General features: G+C 37.0%; 1 protein-coding gene and 3 pseudogenes across 1 annotated transcript; all 4 read left to right on the plus strand.

The window, feature by feature from the left end:
- The first annotated feature begins 2,696 nt into the window (after window positions 1-2,696).
- On the plus strand, window positions 2,697-4,609 carry LOC141676914 (7-deoxyloganetin glucosyltransferase-like). The gene is made up of 2 exons (XM_074482634.1): window positions 2,697-3,395; window positions 3,508-4,609. Exons 1-2 carry the CDS (start codon window positions 2,882-2,884, stop codon window positions 4,443-4,445), a joined length of 1,452 nt encoding a protein of 483 aa, XP_074338735.1. The 5' UTR covers window positions 2,697-2,881; the 3' UTR covers window positions 4,446-4,609.
- Window positions 4,610-5,350: 741 nt separating this feature from the next.
- On the plus strand, window positions 5,351-7,332 carry LOC141679125 (7-deoxyloganetin glucosyltransferase-like; annotated as a pseudogene).
- A 1,167-nt stretch (window positions 7,333-8,499) lies between these two features.
- Window positions 8,500-10,370, plus strand: LOC141677350 (7-deoxyloganetin glucosyltransferase-like; annotated as a pseudogene).
- A 7,516-nt stretch (window positions 10,371-17,886) lies between these two features.
- On the plus strand, window positions 17,887-20,658 carry LOC141676858 (7-deoxyloganetin glucosyltransferase-like; annotated as a pseudogene).
- The last annotated feature ends 5,456 nt before the right edge of the window (window positions 20,659-26,114 follow it).

The following is a 26,114-nucleotide window of genomic DNA, read 5'->3' on the forward strand; positions in this document are numbered from 1 at the left end:
ACCGGCGAGGAATTCATCCATCTACAGTAGAAAAGGTTACTTAATGGGTATCTTTGCCTTATCAGCAAGATATCGGGTTTATGCCAAAATTTTCTTCTTTCCAAATTCATTGGGTATTATAACTCTGTTTATACTTTTCATAACAGAGGGTTTCGAGGAATGTATGAGATATATATAGGTGTATATATATATATCGAGAATTAATGAAGTATCTAGTAACTTCATTTCTTTAAATGATATTTCAAAGATTGAATCTATTCAAGTCTTATCTTGTAGTCTCATCTATGTGATGAACTTTTGAAACTGATTATACCTTGAACGGTGATAGTTCAAGCAGTATTCGGAAAAGATATAAGTATATTGGAGTATCTTGTAACTTCATCTTTTCAACTTATATCTAGTAAATGATTATCTTATTGATGACAAAAATTTTCAGAAAAACGTTGAGACAAGGTTAGATATATGAGATCACCTTGCAACGATATTTTTATACAGTTATAAACTGGAACTCTGTGTATATTATGCATGGAAGAGGACTTCCTATATTTTAAAAAGTATATATATATATATATATATATATACTGAATATTTTGCGACTTGGTCGCGTTAAGATATCAAACTTGGTTCATTTCTTCTTGACCAAGACTTTCATGAGTACTATGAGAATGCTCATGTACTGTTAATTATTATACATATTATTTCGGTGGGCTTGTTGCTCACCTTTTCTTTCTTCTTTCATCACACAACAACAGATAGACAAGATGAACAGGACCAAGCTCCCAATTCGCAAGCCGATAGGAAACGTTCCGCAGTTTCCTGTAGGCGTTGATGCCGCTATAGCTGAGGTAGGATCTACCAATAGGCTAGGGTTTCAATTGTTGATGTATCAGACTTATGTATATTTATGAATTGTAATAATGACAAAGAATATATAAATTTATTCAGAAACTCTTTTGAGGTGTAATGACTTATAATTGTGGAATAAAATGACTTGTGTTATTTTTGGTATTCATCTCTGAGACTATAACTTGTGGTATATGTGTATATTGTGGGGTCACAGTACGCAGTAGTTGGTTGTTTATTAAGATTAAGTGTTATTAAGGGAAATGGAACTCGTGACAACCCAGATCTCCGACCCCGGATTTGGGGGTGTTACAGAACCCCTCCTTCTAGCGTCAAATGATAACTCCTGGGTCTGGGGCTGCTCTTTCAACGCCGTGCCTGGATCCTTCGCTGTGGTGGCGTAGCTGTCGTGGGGTTCCTACAAAATAACACCGTAATGGGGGTTTGAATCTCGCGGCACCTCCGGTGTGAGAGTAAGAAATCGCGTTTGGGGAATATGAAGATAGATAGGAATACAAGGTGGTTGTGTGTGTATATGAGTGTGAGAGAGTGATTAACCCCAAAACCTTTTCTCCTTGGGCTAGCCCAAAGCCCAAGGATAGGCTTTAGGGGTTGGTACCTTTGTATCGTAGCCGTTGGTTCTAGGAGCGGAGGAAACCTGGCTGGGGTGGATGCCTTACACGTGCCAGAACGAGAATGGTCGAGGAATATTCTAAGAATCTCCTTGCACGTACCCTGATTGTTCTCATGATTGATTAATGACAGTTGTGCCTATCATGCGTTTGGGCATGTGTCTCACAAGCTGGGGCTCCCAAATATTGGGCCGCCGAAACTAGATAATCTGGACTAGTGATACGCGGGACCGGAAGGAGTTAGAAGTTCGAATCCAATCCCTCTAAAAGCCATATGTACTATCAAAGATTAATAATTATTTTCAGGTTAATTAGTACAAATTGGCAGAATAAGCAAGTTTGCCTTTGAGAAGGCCACGGGGGTCGCTTATTTGCTTGTAATTTAAAATGGATGGTATATGCATTGGGCAGTTCTATTTCCTCTAGTTTGACATTTGACTTTTAATATAAAACTCAAATGTTTGGTAATTTAAACTTTTTAACAAATTATCATTTAAGAAAAATATCAAGCAGTCCCAAAAAGGTCATGAATCATATGAAAAATTAGGGGTGAATACAGGGTGGAATGGGCGGATTTGAAACTCATAACTATCTAAATTAAATTTAGCGATTTTATATTTTACGTAATCATTATTGTAACCACAATTGTTATTAATCAAACCATCAAAATTAAAACGGTTCAGATTGGGTGGTTTTCGTTTAAACAGTTAGGAAAAATATGTGCATACATGTAATAGATAAAAAAAATTAATAAGCTAATAAATTATCAATTAAGCAAGCTCATTATGTAATAATTTGGATATTTTAACTTTAATATTTAATATCCAAGTGTACTTAACATAATATGGATTCAACTACTTATAAATATCAATAATTCATTTAATATATGTATCCTCAAAATATATAATTAAAATATTTTAATATTTTCGGGTGGTTTGAATATAACGGACGGTAAAAGACAAATTCAAACCAACCCGTTATTTTTCAGGTTTTGCAAAAATGAAACTATAACCAACTCAAACCGTTACAAAATCATAAAATTTCGGTTTGAACGATTTAGAACGGTTATAAATTTTTTTGCTCAAACCCTATGAAAAACTATGAAAAAATATGGAGGGTTATAAATTTTAATTAGTTGAATATGGAAGAAGGAAAAAAATAATAGTACAAACCTACTTGTGCGCTAACCTTGTAAAGTCAAATGTTTTCTTGGATCCCAGTCGAACAGTAGCATATTTGTAAACAATAGAGTATCACATGTTTCAAGACCGGAACGTAACACCAATTAACCACCCATGCAGTGTAATTTAACCAACCTACTCCAAAAAGCTATAAAGAGGTCATTGGTCACTCCTTGCTATTTGCATTATATAGACTCGTAAAAGAAAAAACTCAACAGAAAAGTTATGAATTCCCCAGCAAGACCAGCAGAGAAGCAGGCTCATGTAGTTTGCATACCCTGTCCGGTTCAAAGCCATATCAAGGCAATGCTGAAAATGGCAAAACTACTTCATAGCAAAGGCGCTTTCGTTACATTCGTAAATACAGAGTTCAATCACAAACGTTTTCTCAGATCAGGAGGACTTCAATCTCTTGAAAGCCTTCCTGGTTTCAGATTCGAAACCATCCCTGATGGCCTTCCTCCGTCTGATGCCGATGCCACCCAAGACATACCTGTGCTTTGTTGTTGCATCATAAAAAACTGCATGTTGCCTCCATTTCAGAACCTCCTGACTAAGCTTAACGCTGAGATTCATCCTGTCACTTCTATCCTCTCCGACGGTTTTATGCCATTCACAGCTGATGCTGCACATTCTCTCGGAATTCCTATCGTTTTGCTTTGGACAATTGCTGCTTGTGCATTTATGGGATTTTATCAGTTCAAAAATGCCCTTGAAAAAGGTGTTGTACCATTAAAAGGTAAAAGTTTTAAACTAAGATCAACGCGATTTTAATTGTATTCGTATGATAATTTAATAACTTTATTGTATTGGTACATCTTGTAACCATAAATGTGTTCATTGTGATGCAGATGAGAGCTGTCTAACCAATGGTTATTTGGACACCATAATAGACTGGATCCCAGGAATGCGAGATATTCGTTTGAGGGATATGCCTAGTCAAATCAGAATCACGGATTCAAATGATTTTCTATTCAACTTCTTTTTGGAATGTACTCAGAGAGCGAGGAATGGTACAGCCATTGTACTTCATACCTTCGATTATTTGGAACAAGAACTTGTGAACGTCATCTCATCTATGTTTACCAGTACTGTATACACAATAGGTCCTCAACAGATGCTTCTCAACCAAATACCATCAGATCAGAAAGAGAGTCTGAAGAGCATAGGATATAGTCTTTGGAAAGAGGATAATGCATGTCTTAAATGGCTGGACTCTAAAGAAGCTGGTTCTGTAGTGTATGTAAACTTTGGAAGCATAGCAGTCATGTCTGCGGAGCAGCTTATGGAGTTTGGTTGGGGGCTAGCTAATAGCAACTACAGCTTCTTATGGATAATTAGGCCCGATTTAATTGTGGGTGAATCCGCCAATTCTTTGGGAGTTGGATTCATGAATGCCATCAAGAACAGGGGTTTCATTTCAACTTGGTGCCCACAAGAGGATGTTCTTAACCACGCATCAGTAGGAGGGTTCTTGACACATGGAGGGTGGAACTCAATCGTGGAGAGCATATCGGCTGGAGTGCCAATGCTCTGTTGGCCATTCTTTGCAGATCAAACAATAAACTGCAAGTTCATGTGTGACAGATGGGAGTGTGGTCTGGAGATTCCTAATAATGTGAAGAGAGACGAAGTAGAGAAGCTTGTAAGATTATTGATGGATGGAGTAGAGGGTAAGAAAATGAGAAACAATGCTATGGAGTGGAAGAAATTGGCCGAGAAAGCATGTGGAACTGATGGCTCATCTTCTCTTAATTTAGACAAACTGTTCCATCTTTTGAAGAACTAGAATATACAACATATATCTATGGATTGTCAGCTTGCATGTTCCTGAGTGACTCACCTCTTATTTCTAAGAATGATCACTTTGCTATTGTCCATTGTTACAATATTTTGTCAAAGGTTCTTGTTAAAAGATTAAGGTTGTGATGATTATAGATAATTTCAGTTTAATCTTCTGTGCATTGAACTTTAATGATTAATTTGAATGAAGTCCTCATTGATTACATGCAACATATCTGTTATTACACAGAATTCTGTATATACTAATGCTTAACTTTACCATATTCAGCTACTACTTACAAATCTATATTGAAAATAAAGTTAAATAAGTATTCAAACAGAGAGAGTACTCAAACAAATTGGAATATCAACATTAGTGTCATTGTCCATCAACCTAAAAAATCTACATGATCTTGCAACTTGCAAGTGAGCACTCTCCACAAATACGAAACGTAAACTGTTTGTGGTGCTCCTGGTTTTCTACGCCACAAATCATTTTTGTTTGTGGCACTTTGACGGCGAAAGAGGCGAACAAGCAAACCAAGGTACGGAGCTAATGTGCTTTGCAGTGTTTTATAGTTGCAAACTAAACTTAGTTTATATACGAACACATGGTTATATATACTATCTTATTATTTAGTATGTATGTGATTTTATAACATGTATATTTGATGGGCATATGAACTTTGAAATATGATTTTTATTTCACTCAGATATTCATCAGCTTATTATTCATATTTGTAACCACTCTACATAAGTGACTGATCAATAAAGAAAATTTTCCATTAGGCTGGCAAACTCTGTGGAAATCTGTTAAGCAAATGGTTCACATAAGTACATCAATGCTGGATAAAAAGAAAGGCACCGGTGCAGAGCATCTCCAACGCTAATAATTAAAATGGTTAGGTAAAATGATTGGCTATCAGTATTATGTAAAATTTTAATAAAGGGGTTTGATATTTACCTGAAGGGTTTCTTGGTTGGACAAATATAGCCAACGAAGCATGGTTGTCTATTCTTTGACAAAAGGATAAAAGGTTGGAGATGCTCTTAAGCAATGACTAATGAAAGTCTCTGAAGCATTAGTTTTGTATGGGCAAGCTCGTGCTGAATAGTTTAGTCCTACGCAACCTGTCATAATCTGATGTTCTTAGATAACATTAAAATGTGTTGACATTTGAGTTAGAAAGTGGGCTTAAATTTGATATTGTTCCGCAGAAACATTAGGAACGGGGTATGGATTTATCGTCAAGAGTAGCCGAGAAGCAGGCTCGTGTAGTTTGCATACCTTACCCAGCTCAAAGCCACATTAAGGCAATGCTGAAGATGGCAAAACTCCTTCACAGCAAAAATATTTTCATTACAGTTGTAAATACAGAATTCAATCACAAACGATTCCTTAAATCAAGAGGCCTGCAATCTCTTGATGGGCTACCCAGTTTCAGATTTGAAACCATCCCTGATGGTCTCCCTCCGTCTCATGTTGGCGCCACTCAGGAAATTCCTGCACTAAATTATTCCATTAAAGAAAACAACATGTTGCCTCCATTTCAGAGCCTGCTCGAAAAGCTCAATGCTGCAACCTATCCGGTCACTTCCATCCTCTCCGACGGATTCATGACATTCACCGCTGATGCTGCACATTCACCCGGATGTCCTATAGTTTTGCTTTGGACAATTGCTGCTTGTGGACTTATGGGATTTTATCAGTTCAAAAATGTCCTTGACAGAGGTCTTGTACCATTTAAAGGTAAAATTTTCCAATTTAAGGTCAAAAACACTTGCAATATCATCTAACTATATCGGTGCTTGTCATGATGCAGATGAAAGCTCTCTCACACAAGGGTTGGACACTATTATAGACTGGATCCCAGGAATGCCAAATATTCGTTTGGGGGATCTTTCAAGCCATGTCCGAATCTTAGATTCAAATGATTTTATATTCAACTTTATAGTAGAATGCACTCAGAGAGCAACAAGTGTTACATCACATGTACTCCTTACGTTCGATGATTTGGAACGAGAACTTTTGGATGTCTTCCCATAAATATTTACCAGCGTATACACAATAGGTCCTCAACTGAACCAAATGCCAGTAGATCAGGAAGATCGTCTGAAAAGCATTGGATATAGTCTTTGGGAAGAGGAAAAAACATGTCTTGAATGGCTGGACTCTAAAGAAGCTAATTCTGTAGTTTATGTAAACTTTGGGAGCATAACCAGTGATGTCTGAAGAGCAGCTGTTGGAGTTTGGTTGGGGGGTGGCTAATAGCAAATGCAGCTTCTTATGGATAATCGTAGGTGAATCTGCAGTTAATCTAGGGATTGAATTTATGGAAGCCATGAAGAATAGGGGTTTCATTTGAAGCTGGTGTCCACAAGAGGATGTCCTGAACCAGTCGTCAGTGGGAGGGTTCTTGACACATGCATGGAGGGTGGAACTCGATCATAGAGAGCATATCAGCTGGAGTGCCGATGCTTTGTTGGCCTTTCTTTGGAGATCAACCAATAAACTGTAAGTACTTGTGTGACCAATGGATTGGAGATTCCTAATAGCGTGAAGAGAGACGATGTAGAGAAGCTTGTCAGACTATTGATGGATGGAGCGGAGGGTAAGAAAATGCGAAACAAGGCTATGGAGTGGAAGAAATTGGCAGAAAAATCATGTGGCCCTGGTGGCTGGCTCATCATCCCTTAATTTCGACAAACTGGTTCATCTTTTAAAGAACTAAAATATCAAATTTTATTTCCAGATTGTGAGCTTGAATCATCCTTGAGCTTTTTACTCCCAAGCATTAATAGGCCTTGCCTCTTATTTCCTGTTACGTTATTTATTGTCTTATTTCATCCTGGAACTAAAAGATTAAGGTTATGTAGAGTGAATGAAATTACTAGTTTAATCTTCATCTTCTTAGTTCGTATTCTTCATTTACTCTGCATTAAAGCTTAGTTTTGACAGAATTTAACCCCATAGGATAAGTCTTTACCACTTGACTCGATAATTAATGTATTTCCTTAGTATAAAAAAGAAAGTATCTTTCTAAAATTGTATTTGGAAACATGAAATTAGTTTCACATTACATAATTGAGTTGTCATTCCAAATTTGGAATCCAAAGAAGTTCAAGTACAATTTTACTAAAAGGGAGGTTCTATTTCTATATACTAAGAGGAAGGTTCATATTAGTGTAAAGTTATCTACAGTTGATTTACATTATGTTCGGATAATTGTCGAACAGAAAGTTAACAGAAGAGGTGTGGATTCATCAAGTACAGCGCTCATATGCCTTGCAAGTTGTAACTGTGTAACCGATAGGACTGCATGTTACTGTTAGGCAGTCATATTCATTTTTGTCCAAAGTCCCCACAATAACGACACAATAATTGATATACAGGGCACCCTCTACATCCCTGCTTGTATGATTCACACAATCATGTGCATATTTTGTACAAGAACCACACAAAGAAATTGAACGTGTGACCTACAAATTAAAAGTATGACCTATCGTACCTGAGGACCTCATTGATACACACATACTATCAATACACTTTTAAGCATTTAGCCAAGCACCTCAATGGTTGAATAAAACAAGAGCCAACACAATTATGCCTGAAAGTTATCTTCAAAATTTGGACGTAACGGTATATATTTAAAATCAAGAATTGTACGAGGCAGCTTGGATTGGTTTTACGGTTGTTATTATGAAGTAGTTGTAATGTCAAGTAAAATGTATACAAAATATTGGTACAATGTTTAAGTATTTGAATTTGAATGTTGTGATGATAGTTTTTATTTTCGAATTCTATTGTTAATTTTGATCATCATATTTAGTCATACTAAATGTACTCTATTTCTGCTCATATTCGGAAAAACAAATATCAGAAACTATCAAGTGCATTAACTTAAAACATACGGATGGTGTAGAAATTAACTTGGGTGCTTTACAACTAAATGGTCTCACCTGTACCGAAAGCACCTGCAGCAACTTCGCACAAAAAAAAAAGACTGCAGCTATTATAACATTATGCTCTCATATAAATTGGATCAAATCTAAAAGTAATCACTAAACTAAATAGCACATATCAAAAAACTCGCTCCAGTTATCGGGGGACTCGTATGCACCAATCTAGTAACGGGTAATGACACTGCCATTAGTCGGGTACTTTGACATAACGTTAAGATGTTGATGTGCCTATATAAGCTTTGAAGGTCCTTGCTGTTTGCATGGTAGTAACAGAAAAACTTATCAGAACAGCTATGGCCGGAGCAGCAGAGAAGCAAGCGCATGTAGTATGCATACCTGCCCCTTCTCAAAGCCACATAAAAGGAATGCTGAAAATGGCAAAGATCCTTCACAGCAAAGGCATTTTCATTACATTTGTGAATACAGAGTTCAACCACAAACGCTTTCTTAAATGAGGAGGTCTTCAATCTCTTCAAAGCCTTGGTGGTTTCAGATTTGAAACCATCCCTGATGGCCTTCCTCCATCTGATGCAGACAAAACTCAAGACGTACCTCAACTTTTGAAATCCATCTTTGAGAAAAAGATGTTGCCTCCATTTCAGAATCTCCTGACAGAGCTTAATGCTGGAATGCATCAGGTCACTTCTATCCTCTCCGACGGTTTTATGCCATTCACAGCTGATGCTGCACATTCTCTCGGAATTCCTATCGTTTTGCTTTGGACAATTTCTGCTTGTGGATTTATGGGATTTTATCAGTTCAAAAATGTCCGTGACAGAGGTCTTGTACCACTTAAAGGTGTGATTTTCCAATTTTTAATATCAACTAGTAACTAATAACTAGTAAGTAGTAACTATATTAATATTCATAAACTTTAACTATCAGTGTTTATCATGTTGCAGATGAGAGCTATCTAACAAATGGTTATCTGGACACCACCATGGACTGGATCCCAGGAATGCGAGATATTCGCTTGGTGGATCTCCCAAGCCATGTCAGAATAATAGATCCAAATGATACCCTATTCGACTATTTTGTGGAATGTTTTCAGAGTGTAGCTAATTGTACAGCACTTGTACTTCATACCTTTGATGATTGGGAACAAGAACTTGTGAAGGCCATCTCATCTATGTTTAAAGGTGCTGTATACACAATAGGCCCTCTACAGTTGCTCGTTGACCAAGTCCCTATAAATCAGAAAGACGGTTGCAACAACACTGGATATAGTCTTTGGGAAGAGGAAAAAACATGTCTTCAATGGCTGGATTCAAGAGAAGCTGATTCTGTTGTTTATGTAAACTTCGGAAGTATAACAGTTATATCTGCAGAGCAGCTGCTGGAGTTTGGGTGGGGGTTAGCTAATAGCAACTGCTGCTTCTTATGGATAATTAGGCCAGATTTGGTTGTAGGGGAATCCACAGTTACTTTAGGAGTTGAATTTTTGGATGCCATCAAGGATAGGGGCCTCATATCAAGCTGGTGTGCACAAGAAGATGTTCTCAACCACTCGTCAGTGGGAGGGTTCTTGACACATGGAGGGTGGAACTCAATCATAGAGAGCATATCAGCTGGAGTGCCGATGCTCTGTTGGCCTTTCTTTGGAGATCAAACTATAAACTGTAAGTTCTTGTCTGACGAATGGGAATGCGGATTGAAGATTCCAAATAACGTGAAGCGTGATGATGTGGAGAAGCTTGTTAAACTATTGATGGTTGGAAAAGAGGGTAAGAAAATGAGAAACAAGACTAAGGAATGGAAGAAAATGGCAGAAAAGGCATGTGCGCCAGATGGCTCATCTTCACTTAATATGGAGAGACTTGTTCTTCTTTTGAAGAATTAGAATATTTGTAATTCGTTCACCATAAACATGGCTTGCCTGTAGCATCAACGGTAATCACCTCATTTATCCTTGTATGCTTACTCTGCTTAAGTTCAATAAAGTGTCCCCATTGTTTGCAGTTGCAGACGACATGCCTCTCACAAGTGGTAATTGATCAGACATCATAAATAATTAGAATAGGAGTGGAACTCTATTTATTTAGCCTGTGAATTAAATTGTTTGAAAAAACATTACCAACAACATGAGAAACGGGGTCATGTAGTTTGCATACCTTACCCAGCTCAAAGCCACATTAAGGCAATGTGAAAGATGGAGAAACTCCTGCAAAGCAAAGGACTTGTAATAACCATTTGTAAAATACAGAGTTCAATCACTAACGTTTCCTTAAATCAGGAGGTCTTCCTCAGTCTCTTGACAGCCTTCCTGATTTTAGATTCGAAACTATCCCTGATGGCCTTCCTCAGTCTGATGCTTGGCTTGTTCCTAGCATGATCGGGACTTGCATCTTATTTTTTATACATGATTAAATAGATGAAATAATCCCATCTACCAGATTCACTTTTGAGCACTTGACCTTGAGAGTTTGAAATTGTCGTTAGATACATGCAACATGTCTGTGAGCTGCACAAATCAGTTGTTACTTGTTTGAACTTTAAAGTTTGGTAAATAAATGGTCCTAAAGTCACGCGTATATTTGGATGGTTAAATATATCAGTTTGATCTCTCTAGCTTTAGCCTGCAGCGACAAAGGCCCTTACCTAAGGTCCAGCTAAGCTGCAAAGATTGGTGAATTTTCAAATTAATCTCAATTAATCCTTCAATATGAGTATAAAGCCAGTGTTGAAGATAAGTAATAAAAAAATTTAGGCCAGGATTTAAATCGGTAATACCGATAGTCAGTATGTTTATTGTTATTATTATCAACATAACTATCAACGAGGTGAGTCTATAAAAAAATTGAGCGGACATGTGTGAGACGACCATTATAAATCAACATTACAACATTCCACCCTAAGTCGACTAGATTAGCAATTTAGCATTCATTGATAACTCTGTACAGCCATATGTTTATTTGTAACGAAACACTGACCTTTTATAGCACAAGGCAAGGTCACTGCCACATGAGCTAGAGCTCATTGGCATGATTACCTTTTTCAAGCTATGCGTCTGTAACTACATTATCAACACTCAATATTACAACAAGTAAATATAACACAGCATTTAGCAGTTCATACTTCAAGTCTTGCTTCAAAAGAACAAGGTACCTAGCTAACAACACTCTCTTCTCCTCTTTTTTAACACAAATCTCCCCACTTCTGCGCTGTTTGCATACAACTACTACAAGTAGAATACAAAACAGAACATATTTTACTGCAGTTGCTACATCTTAAGTGTTAGAAAATGAAAAGTTTGAGTCATATTTTATATATGTTCTTTGATATGATTTCCGGAAACTAACACTTGGAGGTTGTTCCTCGACATGAGGACTTAAACTTTCATATTTGGATCTAAGATATTTTCTTAGTGGAATCCATGAATATATTGCGACAAAGTTGCTTGTTTGAAATGGGTTTTGGGGAATTTGTCCCACATTGATATTGTAAAAGAAAGATATTGAGTTTATATAGCATCTTGTGTTAGTTTTGTTTACAACTACTAGCATAAGTGGAATGCTTGTGTGGCCTAGTGCTAGTGGGAACTTTTATATTTTTCTTTTCTATTACAAGTTTAATTATTTATATTGATTATTTAATTATAAAATATATTGAGTAAGGATTATTTTAATCATACTCTGAATATATTTTGTAATATTAATTTTAATTAATCAGGATATAATATAAATAATAAGGAAAACCCATTTTGTTTACTTTTGCTGTTTTGTTACTTGGTGTACCACATCGAATAAAATAGAAGAAGAGCAACTTGAGATGCCTATATATTGAGAGGTATACTTGAGATTAAATGGACACAAGTCTCGGTGCCTACCTCGCAAACATATATGAGTTGCATAGGTTTTTTGGGCAAACTGAGGTGCGAGTCGCCGTTGATCATTGTTGGTTCTGTGGCCAGATTGATCTGTTGTTGTTTTATCCTGGAAGCGATATTGCTGCATTCCATCACAGCTTAAGTGGGGGGCAATAATCTCTTCAAGAACAGTCAAGTCCTCTTGAAGGGTTTGGCGACTCAGCTGTTGTGTTCTTCTTCTTATCAGAATTTGGAAAGCGATAAGAGATAAGTTTTTCTTTACTTTCTTTGTCAATTACAGTCTTTATAGTTTGTTATTGCCTTCGTGTTTTATTTCGTTTGTTGGTTATTTGCCATGTTCTTGTTATTATATATATAACTGCCCATTGTTGCTGTGTAGTTAGAATTATACCCAACAATCTTGAAGAGATTATCAGTGTTATATATTAATTAGTAAGATGATTAACGAAACTGCTGATGTTCCTAAAATTGTTGAGACTGGTTCTGGTTCTGGTGGCACTACTACCATTGACTGGACCACGTACCGTTTTTCCCAGCCAATTGATTTATCGGGTATGCCTGATAAATTCGGTGGTGGAGTTTCTTTTTCTCGTCGGCAGAAAAAGATGAAACTCTGGTTAACGGTTAAGGGTCTATTGTTAGTGGTACAGTATGATCCTCCTGGGTTGGATCAAGAGAAAGCTGAATCTGTTAAGGTTTATGAAGGATGGGGTGGCTAGGGGAGCCAATTTTGGCATCCTTGGAGAACACCTTGTTCGATGTTTATTCATCAGATGTCTATACTGCTAAAGTCTTATGGGATAAGCTGGACCAAACCCATAATACTGATTCTCAAGGATTTGAGAAGTATTATGTGGCTAGGTTTCTTGATTTTAAGCTGGTGGATGGAAAATCCATGACTGAACAGGTTCATGAGTTTGAGATGTTATTTCATGATTTGGGTGAGTCCGGTATGGTCTTACTTGAGAAGTTTCGAGTGATGTCTGTGATTGAAAAGCTCCCTAAGTCTTGGGAAGAGTTTGATCTGTCCCTGAAAAGACAGAAAGGAGAGATCACATGGACGAACTTGATGTTGGACATCTTAGTACAGGAGCAGCACAAGTCCAAACATGGACATGTGTTGCCTGTGGAACATGGGAGCTTGAAGGTAAATGTAGTGACTGTAGGACAGAAAAGAAAGGTAGTCACTAAGAAGGCTAACACTAAACTTGACAAGAACAAGGCTAAGAAACCAAAGACGAACAAACCATGTTGGTCTTGTGGACGGGTTGGTCATTGGAGCAAGGACTGTCCAAGTAAGAAAGCTAAGAAAGCTGGAGTGGTAGCTCAAGCAAATACTGTGCTTGGACTTGGAACCACGAATGGGCCAGTAGCTAACATGGTCATTGGTGAGGTTGTTGCCTCTGGAACCGATGATGGGTATGTTACTTACAACCCTGTACTACTTTCCACTTATCTGTCACATTAGTGGTTGATTGATACTGGAGCTAATGTACATATTTGTGCTGATATTAGCTTGTTTGTATCTTATCAATAGAGTCATGGAGTGACAGTGACGATGGGGAATGCTAGTGCTGCACAAGTGCTTGGAATAGGAAACGTGGACCTGAAGTTTGCTTCTGGGCGGATTCTATCTCTCACTAGAGTGTATCATGTTCCCTCTATTCGTAAAAATATTATAAGTGGAAGTTGTTTAGTTAAAAACGGCTTTGAACTTTCTTTGAAGTGTAATAAAGTAGTTATTACTCATACTGGTATATTCTTTGGCAAGGGTTACTTGTCTGATGGTTTGTTTTTAATAAATGTTGAACCCGTTTTGGGTGATTTTATTAATGATAGTGTTGCATCTTCTGTTAATTGTGTAAAATCATCTGATTTGTGGCACTTACGACTTGGTCATTTAAATTTTGGTGCTCTAAAGATTATGATGAATTTAGAGTTGATTCCAAAGTACGCCATTGATAAGAAATCTAAGTGTCAAGTGTGTGTAACTGCTAAACAAACAAGGAAACCTTTTCATAATGTTGTTAGGGATTCAGACTTGTTAGATTTAGTACACTCAGACAAATGTGAATTTGGTGGTGTGTTGACTAAGGATCACTGTAGATATTTCATTAACTTTATAGATGATTGTAGTAGATAATGTTATGTTTATTTGCTTAAACATAAGAATGAAGCACTAGATAAATTCATTATGTATAAAAATGAAGCTGAAACACAAATTGGCAAAGTACTTAAACGTTTGAGGTCTGATAGAGGTGGTGAGTATACGAGTACCTTGTTTAATGAATTTTGCGCAAACAATGGTATAGTTCATGAGGTTACTCCACCATACACACCTGAGTCTAATGGGTGGCAGAACGAAAGAACAAAACTTTTAAAGACATGATTAACAGTATGCTAATTAATTCTGGGTTGCCTAAGTACATGTGAGGAGAGTCTCTGAATACGGCTTGCCATATTCTGAATAGAGTCCCTCTGAAACATATGGACAAGACACCATATGAATTATGGAGAAAGCATAGGACAAGTTTGAGTTATCTTCGTGTGTGGGGGTGCCTTGCTAAGGTGTTTTTCCCTGAACACAAGAGAAAGAAACTGGGTCCGAAAACTGTTGATTGTATCTTTCTGGGCTATCTTGAAACCACAACTGCTATGAGATTTTTAGTATTAAAATCTGACATAGATGGTATTGTGGCGAATACGATAGTTGAGTTTCGTGATGCAACTTTCTTTGAGGAAGTATTTCCAATGAAGACCGGTATATCTTTGGGTAGTTCTGAGGATGATCCCACTCACACATCAAGTTCTAGTCCTGATCATGTGGAAAAGATGACAAATGTGAGGGTGGATCCTGGTAGTAGCTCTACTCCTAACAAAGTACAGGAACCTAGAAGGAGTAAGCGTGCAAAGGTAGTCAAGGACTTTGGAAGTGATTTTATCATTTACAATGTCGAGGATGAGCCTTTAACTTTCCGTCAAGCCAAGGATTCTTCGGAGTCAAGGCATTGGAAAGGCGCTTTAAAGAGTGAAATTGACTCAATTGTTTCAAACGGAACATGGGAGTTAGTTGATCTCCCTCCAGGGTGTTCTACTATTGGATGTAAATGGATCTTCAAGAGGAAGCTAAACCCTGATGGCTCAATAAATAAGTACAAGGCTAGGCTAGTTGCTAAGGGCTTTAGGCAAAGGGAATGCATTGATTATTTTGATACATATTCTCCAGTTGCCCGAATGACAATAATCAGAATGCTTATTGCATTGGCTTCTGTACATGGTCTTATCATCCATCAAATGGATGTAAAGACAGCTTTTCTTCATGGTGACCTTGAAGAAGAGATTTATATGGATCAGCCTGAGGGATTTGTTGCTTCTGGTAATGAGAGGAAAGTATGTAGACTAGTCAAGTCCATCTATGGCCTTAAACAAGCACCTATAGACTGGCATAAAAAGTTTGATGAAACTGTTTTAGACATCGAATTTTTTAGTTAATGAAAGTGACAAGTGTGTCTACTATAAGGTTAGAGGTAATGATTGTGTGATCGTGTGCTTGTATGTAGATGATATCTTGTTATTTGGAACCAATATTGAGATTATTAACGAGACAAAGAGTTTCTTGAAGATGCACTTTGAGATGAAGGATATGGGTGAAGCTAGTGTGATTCTTGGGATCAAGTTGACTCAGTCAACTGATGGAATAACTTTGTCACAGTCTCATTATATAGAGAAATCTATACTTGAGAAGTATGGTTATTCAAATTGTAGAATCGCTAGTACACCATATGATTCAAAAGTTACCTTAGTCAAGAATAGTTCAGGAGTTCCTGTGTCTCAGTTAAGGTATTCTTAGATTATTGGGAGTTTGCAATATCTTGCTAATGTGACTAGGCCAGATATTTCTTATTTTGTGTCTAAGTTGGCTAGATATACAAGCTGTCCAAACAAGACTCATTGGGAGGCACTGGATAGAGTTTTTAGATATCTGAAGGGAACTATTTCCCTTGGCTTGCATTACCGGAGATTTCCGGGGGTACTCGAGGGGTACAGTGATGCAAGTTGGATAGCTAAGAAATCTGGTTCCAATGGAGTGACTGGATATGTGTTTACCCTTGCGGGTGGAGCAGTGTCCTGAAAGTCTTCTAGACAGACTTTGATTACTCGGTCTACTTTTGAGGCTGAGTTGTGTGCAGTTGATGTCATGGGGACGGAGGCTGAATGGTTACATGGACTCATGAGTATGTTACCTGTAGTAAGCAAGTCGTTTCTTCCATTTCTGTTCATTGTGATAGCCGTACAACTATCGACAAAGTCAGAAGTGTAAAGTATAATGCTAAAACAAAGAGACACATCCAAGTTAGACTAAAGTCTATAAGGGGTCTTGTGTCTGATAGGATTATTGCTATAGAGTTCATAGGAACTCAAGATAATATAGCTGATCCGCTGACTAAAGGGATTGAGCATGCTATAGTCCTTAAGTCGGGATTGGGGATGGGACTGGTAACCCTTCATAATTCATCAACAGCGGGAACCCAATACACCTGAGAGGAGATCCCTCAAAGTGTATTCAATGTGGTAATAACAAGTTGTAAGGATGAATTGGTAGTACCTCTACCATATATATTCAGATACTTATGTATCTGAGTCTATCCCCTATAAACCTTAAGAGGTACTTGAACTGCTAGTTAGCAAGAGTTATTTGAACTCTGAATGGAGTCAAGTCGTTTGACGAGATGATAGCAGTACATCTCTGGAGATGCCCAACTAAGCGAATGTAATTGTGTGGTCGCAATTAGAGGAAAGGGTTATTCCTCGAAACATTCGACGAACAGGATCGAGACATGACCATTAACGTCTCAAAGCCGTAGATTGGCACCATAGCATTTGACTTGTCGTCGTCTATGGAGTGTGGTTACACCCAACGGATAAAGATTCAAGGTGAAACATTCCATCTGTATCCGGTAGCCATCGAAGTAGAGGACTGAGGAGGGTTCAAACCCGGGAGGGTACCGACTCTGAAAAGCAAGTCAAGATAAAATCTGGTATGCAATTTAATTATGGATTTGTGGGGGATTGTTATAAAATGGAAAGTTTGAGGCATATTTTATATATGTTCTTGATATGATTTCCGGAAACTAACACTTGGAGGTTGTTCCTTGACATGAGGACTTAAACTTTCATATTTGGATCTAAGATATTTTCTTAGTGGAATCCATGAATATATTGCGACAAAGTTGCTTGTTTGAAATGGGTTTTGGGGAATTTGTCCCACATTGATATTGTAAAAGAAAGATATTGAGTTTATATAGCATCTTGTGTTAGTTTTGTTTACAACTACTAGCTTAAGTGGAATGCTTGTGTGGCCTAGTGCTAGTGGGAACTCTTATATTTTTCTTTTCTATTACAAGTTTAATTATTTATATTGATTATTTAATTATTAATATAAAATATATTGAGTAAGGATTATTTTAATCATACTCTGAATATATTTTGTAATATTAATTTTAATTAATCAGGATATAATATAAATAATAAGGAAAATCCATTTTGTTTACTTTTTCTGTTTTGTTACTAGGTGTACCACATCGAATAAAATAGAAGAAGAGCAACTTGAGATGCCTATATATTGAGAGGTATACTTGAGATTAAAAGGACACAAGTCTCGGTGCCTACCTCGCAAACATGTATGAGTTGCATAGGTTTTTTGGGCAAACTGAGGTGCGAGTCGCCGTTGATCATTGTTGGTTCTGTGGCTGCTGCATTCCATCACAGCTTAAGTGGGGGGCAATAATCTCTTCAAGAACAGTCAAGTCCTCTTGAAGGGTTTGGCGACTTAGCTGTTGTGTTCTTCTTCTTATCAGAATTTGGAAAGCGATAAGATAAGTTTTTCTTTACTTTCTTTGTCAATTACAGTTTTTATAGTTTGTTATTGCCTTCGTGTTTTATTTCGTTAGTTGGTTATTTGTCATGTTCTTGTTATTATATATATAACTGCCCATTGCTGCTGTGTACTTAGAATTATACCCAACATTAAGTACATATTCAGTTATACACGCACACAATTATCTGTTTTGCTACGTCTTATAGTCAGCAACTCCAACTTAATCATAAGTTCAATTCAAATTGTTTACTACTCTGCACATTTAATCTCACAACTACTATATCATAAGTTTATTTATTATAATATTTTGGATGTTACATTTGATGAATAGCTCATACCAAAATGGTGCAAGATTCATTTTAAGTTTGTTTTTGCCAAAAAATGATGCAGAGCTATTAACTTGAGCTCTAAGGTTCCAAGTGAACGCTCTCCACAAACACAAACTTCAACTCATTGTGATGCTCCGGATATTCTAAGCCACACATTTACTTTGTATAGTTTTATTTTATGTTAATTAATCACACACGAACACTTCAGGAGTCAAACTCCCGACCTCCTTTCCGCAAGAGGTACAAAAACTCAATCACTGCACTAACACTTTGTTAGCATTTACTTTGTATAGTTGACTAGCTGTACATATAGTGATTTTTCATGTTACAATCAAAAATGAATTATTGCTCAAATTCAGGTACCGCGGAAAGTTATCAGAAGAGGTATGGATTCTAGAGAAGCAGAGAAACAGGGTCATGTAGTTTGCATACCTTATCCAGCTCAAAGCCACATAAAGGCAATGCTAAAGATGGCAAAACTCATTCACAGCAAAGGAATTGTAATTACATTTGTAAATACAGAGTACAATCACAAGCGCTTCCTTAAATCAGGTGGTCTTCAATCTCTTGACGGCCTGCCAAGTTTCAGATTCGAGACCATCCCTGATGGCCTCCCTTGGTCTGATGCTGACTCCACCCAAGACATAGCTGTACTTTGTGGTTCCATCATAGAAAACAACATGTTGCCTCCATTTCATGACCTTCTTTCAAAGCTCAACGCTGGACCCCGTCAGGTCACTTCCATCCTATCCGACGGTTTCATGCCATTCACGGCAGATGCTGCACATTTACTAGGAATTCATATCGTTTTGCTTTGGACAATTGCTGCTTGTGGATTTATGGGATTTTATCAGTTCAAAAATGCCCTTGAAAGAGGTCTTATCCCATTAAAAGGTAAGATTTTCCAATCTATGGTTAACACTCAATACAATTGCAATAACATGTACATGCAACTATGTTAAATTTAGTATTTTATACTAAATAAAAACTGTTCAACATGCTGCAGATGACAGTTATCTAACAAACGGGTATTTGGACACCATTATAGACTGGATCCCAGGAATGCCAGATATCCGTTTGGGGAATCTTCCAAGCCCTATCAGAATAACGGATCCAAATAATTTCATATTTAACTTCTTAATGGAATGTGCCCAGAGAGCAACAAATGGTACAGCACACGTACTTCATACCTACGATGATTTGGAACAAGAACTGTAGATGCCATCTCATCTATGTTAACTAGTGTATACACGATAGGCCCTCAGCAGATGCTACTCGACCAAATGCCAACAGACCAGAAAGAGTGTCTCAAGAGCATTTGATATAGTCTTTCGAAAGAGGATAACACATGTCTACAATGGCTGGATTCTAAAGATGCTGATTCCGTAGTTTATGTGAACTTTGGAAGCATAACAGTAATGTCTGCAGAGCAGCTTATGGAGCTTGGTTGGGGTCTTGTTAATAGCAACTGCTTCTTCATATGGATAATTAGGCCAGACTTGATAGTGGGTGAATCTGCAGTTACTTTGGGTGTTGAATTTATGGATACCATAAAGAATAGAGGCCTTATTTCAAGCTGGTGTGCACAAGAGGATGTTCTCAACCACGTATCCGTGGGAGGGTTTTTAACACATGGAGGATGGAACTCAACCATAGAGAGCATATCAGCTGGGGTACCAATGCTCTGTTGGCCTTTCTTGGGAGATCAGACTATAAACTGTAAGTACATTTGTGACCAATGGGAGTGTGGAATGGAGATCCGTAATGATGTGAATAGAGATGACGTGGAGAAGCTCGTTAGACTGTTGATGGATGGATTGGAGGGTAAAAAATTGAGAAACAGAAGCTTGCAATGGAAGAGAATGGCAGAAAAGGCGTGTGGTCCAGACGACTCATCTTCTCACAATTTGGACAAACTGGTTCTTCATTTGAAGAACTAGAATACGATCATTACTAAGCTCGGCTTGTTCCTAGGACTTGCATTTTATTTCCTTGCATGATTAAATTATCAGTCGCATGTCTACTCTACTGATTTGTTGTTAAATTTCACTAAAGATCGTTAAGGTTGTGACTTAAATAGATGGAATAATCCCCATCAGATTCACTTTTCTGAGCACTTGATATTGAGACTTTGAAATTGCCGTTCGTTACATGCAACATGTCTGTCATTTGTATAATCAGTTGTTACTTGTTTAAGTATTGATCAAACGGCCCCGTCAACAGCATCAAACCCTATTTCATTTCTCCCACTTCCAATGAAAAACTTAGATTTTGCATTCTTTTAGCTTTCAACTGAAAAAATATGATGATTTGAGAGTTAATTATCAATTGTCAGTGTACGACAAAGAGAAATCATGTCCATAAAAATTAGCAAACAAGATGAGAAAATTATAATAGAAATTTCCGAAACAAATAGATCAAATTGTAAAATATTGTTGATCAAAATTGAAACTGAACTGTCATCCCGACATTCCATTTTGAAAAGTTGTCTTATAAATTTTGGAAAATGCTGTCAATCGAGTCTTCCAGAGAAACTGGAATGGGTAGCTTCTGAGTGTGATCAATTGATATTGCGAGTGTTGCTAATATATGGTGGAGACTGGGGAGCGACAAGTTTATTATCCATCCATTAATGCATTAGTGAAATTAAAATATGTTTTCCCCGTATAATATTTATGTAAATTCTATTGGTTATTATACATTGTAACTACGTTGGAGTAAAATCTAATGAAGAATTAGAGAATCGTGGGGACCAAGGTTTCTGCACAACAAAATTAAAAAATAATACTGTATTCATATACTGATTTTTGAAGTTTGTAATGCAGAAGCACTGATTTTAAAGGCTCCAGTAATATGCTGCAAAAGATACTAAAAGAAAGAGTGTGTTAAGAGCTACCGATATCGTCTTCCTGGAAAGAAGAAAAAACATGTCTTGATTCTTGAATGGCTGGCTGGACTCTTGAGAAGCTGAATTTGGAAGCATGAGAGTAATGTGTGCAGAGATTGATTGTCAGCTCTACTGGGTTTTTTAAACTTTCACTACAAGTCATTAAGGTTATGATTAAAAAAATGATATACTCCACTTTACAAATGGTAGACCTCTGATGAAAAGGATGCTAACAAAGTTATACTTATACTACTGTTATTATCCAAACGAGTCGAGCAAAGTTAAACAAGTTTGATCCGGAATTAGTTACAGCATTAGTGTTATCAGCCATCTCCTTGCAATAACAAGTAGGGCAGGAGTACTAATGACATGGGCCTAAAGACACAAAAACAAGAACAACTGTAGTTGGACTCAACTAAAGGGCCAGTAGATAATTTCTATGTACGAATCTCAATTTGTGACCCTGAAAGTCTGATAAAGATCTAGGCTACTGTTAACCAGTGGCCACTAATAAAACTTAATGTCTTTTTCTAAAAAAATACTAGTATTCTTTTTAGGGTGCCCTTCCCCAACCATGGTTGGTTGGGATCTATTTCGGAGCCAACCCATCTTTCCGTAATCATTCATTGCGGAAGGGCTCCTGACTTCCGCAACCAATCATGGCGGAAGGTCAGAGGCTTCCGTAATGAATCATTGCGGATAGATCGAAATTACCCTTTTGCTCTTAATACTTCCGTAATGTAACATTGCGGAAGTCGTTAACTGATAAACACAACCAGCGACTGTTAACAGTTTTCATTCGATTAAAACACTAAAAACACACACAGCCACACCAATTTCAGGCGATTTCAAGTTTATTTTCAGGTGATTCATTATTCTTCTCCCTCCTCGATTTTCTGAGGTTTGTTTTTCTCACCGTATACCTACACACACCGTATACACACACATATACATACAAACATCAATATACAATTCATATTTTTACCTACCAGGCGACTTGTTAATCAAAATTATCGATCATAGCTGACTCTATCTCCTCACATTTCACGGTAATTTCTCATCAATTGGATAAAATTTTAATTATTTTTGTATAATTTATTCATTTTATTTGCGATTTTAATTATTTAATTGAATTATTATTGTTGTTAATTTGAATGATTTGAGTTTTGAGCTGTTTGTTTGATTAAAGGCGTTGTGTTGTTAATTATGTGTAATTAGGTTGTTAATTTTGTTTGCGTGATGTAATTTGAATGTGTAATTATGTTTGAATTGGTTGCGTTTCGAAATGATTAGAAGATGTTATGTGTTTCGTAGGTTTAGCTGAATTTAGCTGAATCGGTTTCGATTGTTTAGTATTGTTGAAGAGATTTTATTTGTTGTTATACGGAGATATTGTTAGCATGATATGGTTCTGTGTTTAGTTGAATTGGTTGCGGTGTTGTGGTGCTATTAGGTTGTTTGAATGATTAGAAGATATTGAGTTATATGTTTCGTTTAGCTGAATTGGTTTGGATTGTTGTGTTACACCGGGATATTGTTAGCGTGATAGGATTCGTATGTTTAGTTGAAGTGGTTGCGGTGTTGGTACTGTTAGGTTGTTGAAATAATTGAATGGTATTTGTATTGTTTGTGTGATATTCGTTTTTCTAAATGAATTGGTTGCGCTGTTTTGGTACTATTCGGTTGTTTGAATGATATGATGTTAACCTGTTATTGTTTGTGTGATATAAATTTGAAAGCTAGCTGTGTCATTTGCACTGTTGTGGTACTGTTAAGTTGTTACATTAGAACTAATTAGAAGATATTGATTAGTTTTTGTGTGATTTGATTTTTATGTTTAGCTGAATTAGTTGCGTTGTTGTGGTACTGTCAGGTTGTTAAAATTATTAGAAGATGTCGAGTTATTATTTGTATTATATGATTCTTATACTTAGCTCAATTGGGCTACTGTTCTGGAACTGATAGGTTGATAAAGTGATTGGATGATATAAAGTTAATGGTCGTATGATATGATTCATATGTTAGCTGAATAGGTTGCATTGTTGTGGTACTGTTGGGTTTCTAAATGATTAGAAATTTTCAAGTTGATTTTTATTTGTAGGTTTGTCTAAATTGGTCGTGCTACAGTTTGGTTGGTTAAATGATTCGAAGATACTGATTTATTGTTTTGAAAATGACTATATATGATTAGAATAATTAATTTGAATTTGAAATAAAGATATATTTAAAAATATCCTTGTTTACACTTATTTAATTACAAATTACTTGTTTAATTGTTAATTAATTGTTCATAATCTATCCTTGTTTAATTACTTGTTTATTTGCAGTTATTTGTTTAGTTGCTTGTTATTCTGCCCTTATTTGTGCATTATAATATCAAACTGAAATAATTCTTGTTTTGAAAATTGCAGATAAAATGAATATGGAATGCGGGCCTATGGATCGATCATTGCTGACCATGCAGGACGATCACATTAGTACTCTTATATGGCATGGGGGTGAGAGGGAGACGCTCGATGTTAGACAGTTGACTGCTAACATGGGTAACTGGGTGTTGGATGAAGAGCAGATACATTTGCTTACAGGCTGGGGTTTCGGGGTGTTTGTTAACCCCTTGGTTGTTCCGCAGAATGATATTCGCTTGATCACTGCACTGGTGGAGAGGTGGAGGCCAGAGACTAACTCATTTCACTTCACATTCGGTGAGATGACCATTACACTGGAGGATGTTTACATGATCTTGGGGCTGCCTATTACTGGTCGTGCTGTTACCCATACGGAGCTTGATAATCCAAAACCGTATTGGGTGACCAACTGGGAGGATTTGAGGATGACTGAGAAGGAGCGGGCTGATATGTATGGTCGAGGCGGGCATATCTTCTGTTTCTGATTGGAGGTATATTATTTTCTACCTCATCTCGGGATGTAGTGCACCCCCGATATCTACAGCTTATAGAGGACACTGATTATATTATCGATTATGCTTGGGGGGCTGTTGTTCTGAGCTACTTGTATAGATGCTTGTCGAAGGTTGTGCATAAGTCTTCAGGCAGTCTGAACGGGTGTGCTATGTTGTTGATGTTGTGGGCTTGGGAGAGGGTATTGCCTGGCCGTCCGGAGATTGCACCGCGTACGAGGTTTGTGTTGCCGAGGGCTACAGTGTGGGCTAGACCGGTAGCTAACAGGAGGAGTAACCCTCACCATCACACGGGAGGTTATCGGGGAGATTTTGATAGCTTTCAGATGAGTTGGTTGACATGGCGGCCATATTGGAGGTTTTATAGGAGGATTGATTATAGTGCCGATGATTATGATACTGACATGATGGATATGTTGCATACGGCACTCGGTCGCATACCGATGATTCATTTTGAGATGGTGGAGTATGTCATGTCGGACAGGGTTCTGAGACAGTTCGGTATGCTGCAGCATATTCCTGAGGAGCCGGAGGATCACTGTTTTCTACGTGTGGAGAGGTTGTCCCGTATGCAACGGGATAACCATACTATTTTGTTGAGACAGTGTATATTGGAGTGGGATTCTTTTGTTGACACGGGTATGCCTATTGTTACAGAGGGGGCTTCTGTACCGATGACAGAGTATATGTACTGGTATAGGAGGGTGAGTAAATTGAAGATAGCACCGTTTGTAGCTGAGCATGCCACTAAGATACGGCCTCGTGATTGGTATAACCAGCAGAATATGGTTGATGCGGTATATTTTATAACTCTTTCTTAACTCTTGCAATTTTTCCCCTTAAATTGATTAAATCTTGCATTTTTAGGAATAAAATGCCTAATAATTTCATATTTAGGACTTAAAAAAAGAATTAATGCATTTTACCCCTTAGATTGATTGAATCTTGCATTTTTAGGAATAAAATGCCTAATAATTTCATATTTAGGACTTAAAAAAAAGAATTAATACATTTTACCCCTTGAATTGGTTAAATCTTGCATTTTTAGGAATAAAATGCCTAATTATTTCATATTTAGGACTTAAAAAAAATTATTGCATTTTACCCCTTAAATTGATTAAATCTTGCATTTTTAGGAATAAAATCCCTAATTATTTATCATTTTATATTTTAGTTGGAGAGTGCTATGAGGTTGGCTCAGGTGGTACACAGTCATGATGTTGGAGACTGGTTTTATGAGGCGGTTCCTGATTTTCTTCTTTGTTGTTGACGTCTCAATGCCACTTTTATACCTTGCCGAATCCTTCTTTCTTCCCTTTGTTTGTGACATTGGAGGATTGAATATTGGATCATGTTCATCGTAAACTTGGAACTCCTCCTCCATTCTTGAATTATTTTCTTCTTCACGAAACTTTTCAATCACGTAACATTTTTCTTTCTCAATCAAATACATGACGTAATTGTATCGTGATTTTGAACAACGGTAACCGGGTATACGTCTCTTGAACTAATATGATGGTAAGTAAGGGAAGTGGTTCTTTTTTTATTTTAAATTTTATTCAATGTTTAATTCAATATAAATATCTTTCTTAAATTTTATTAAGTACTTTATTTTTAAAAAATAACTTAATTGTTTTAAAATATAAATATTATTTTTGTTTTAAATTATAAATATATTTAAATCAAAAACACATTTAAAGCACATATTATTTAAACAAATAATTTTAAAAAAAAACAAAATGCTTCCGCATTGTTTCATTGCGAATGTCTTCCGCATTGTTTCATTGCAGAAGTATTTTTCTGTTGGCTCGCACCACATGGAGTCAACCGTGGCCGTGGAATTTTTCCCTTCTTTTTAAAAGAAAGAGTAAACTCA

Source organism: Apium graveolens, chromosome 8 (genome assembly GCF_009905375.1).
Source record: "Apium graveolens cultivar Ventura chromosome 8, ASM990537v1, whole genome shotgun sequence".
NCBI classification, from domain to species: Eukaryota; Viridiplantae; Streptophyta; class Magnoliopsida; order Apiales; family Apiaceae; genus Apium; species Apium graveolens.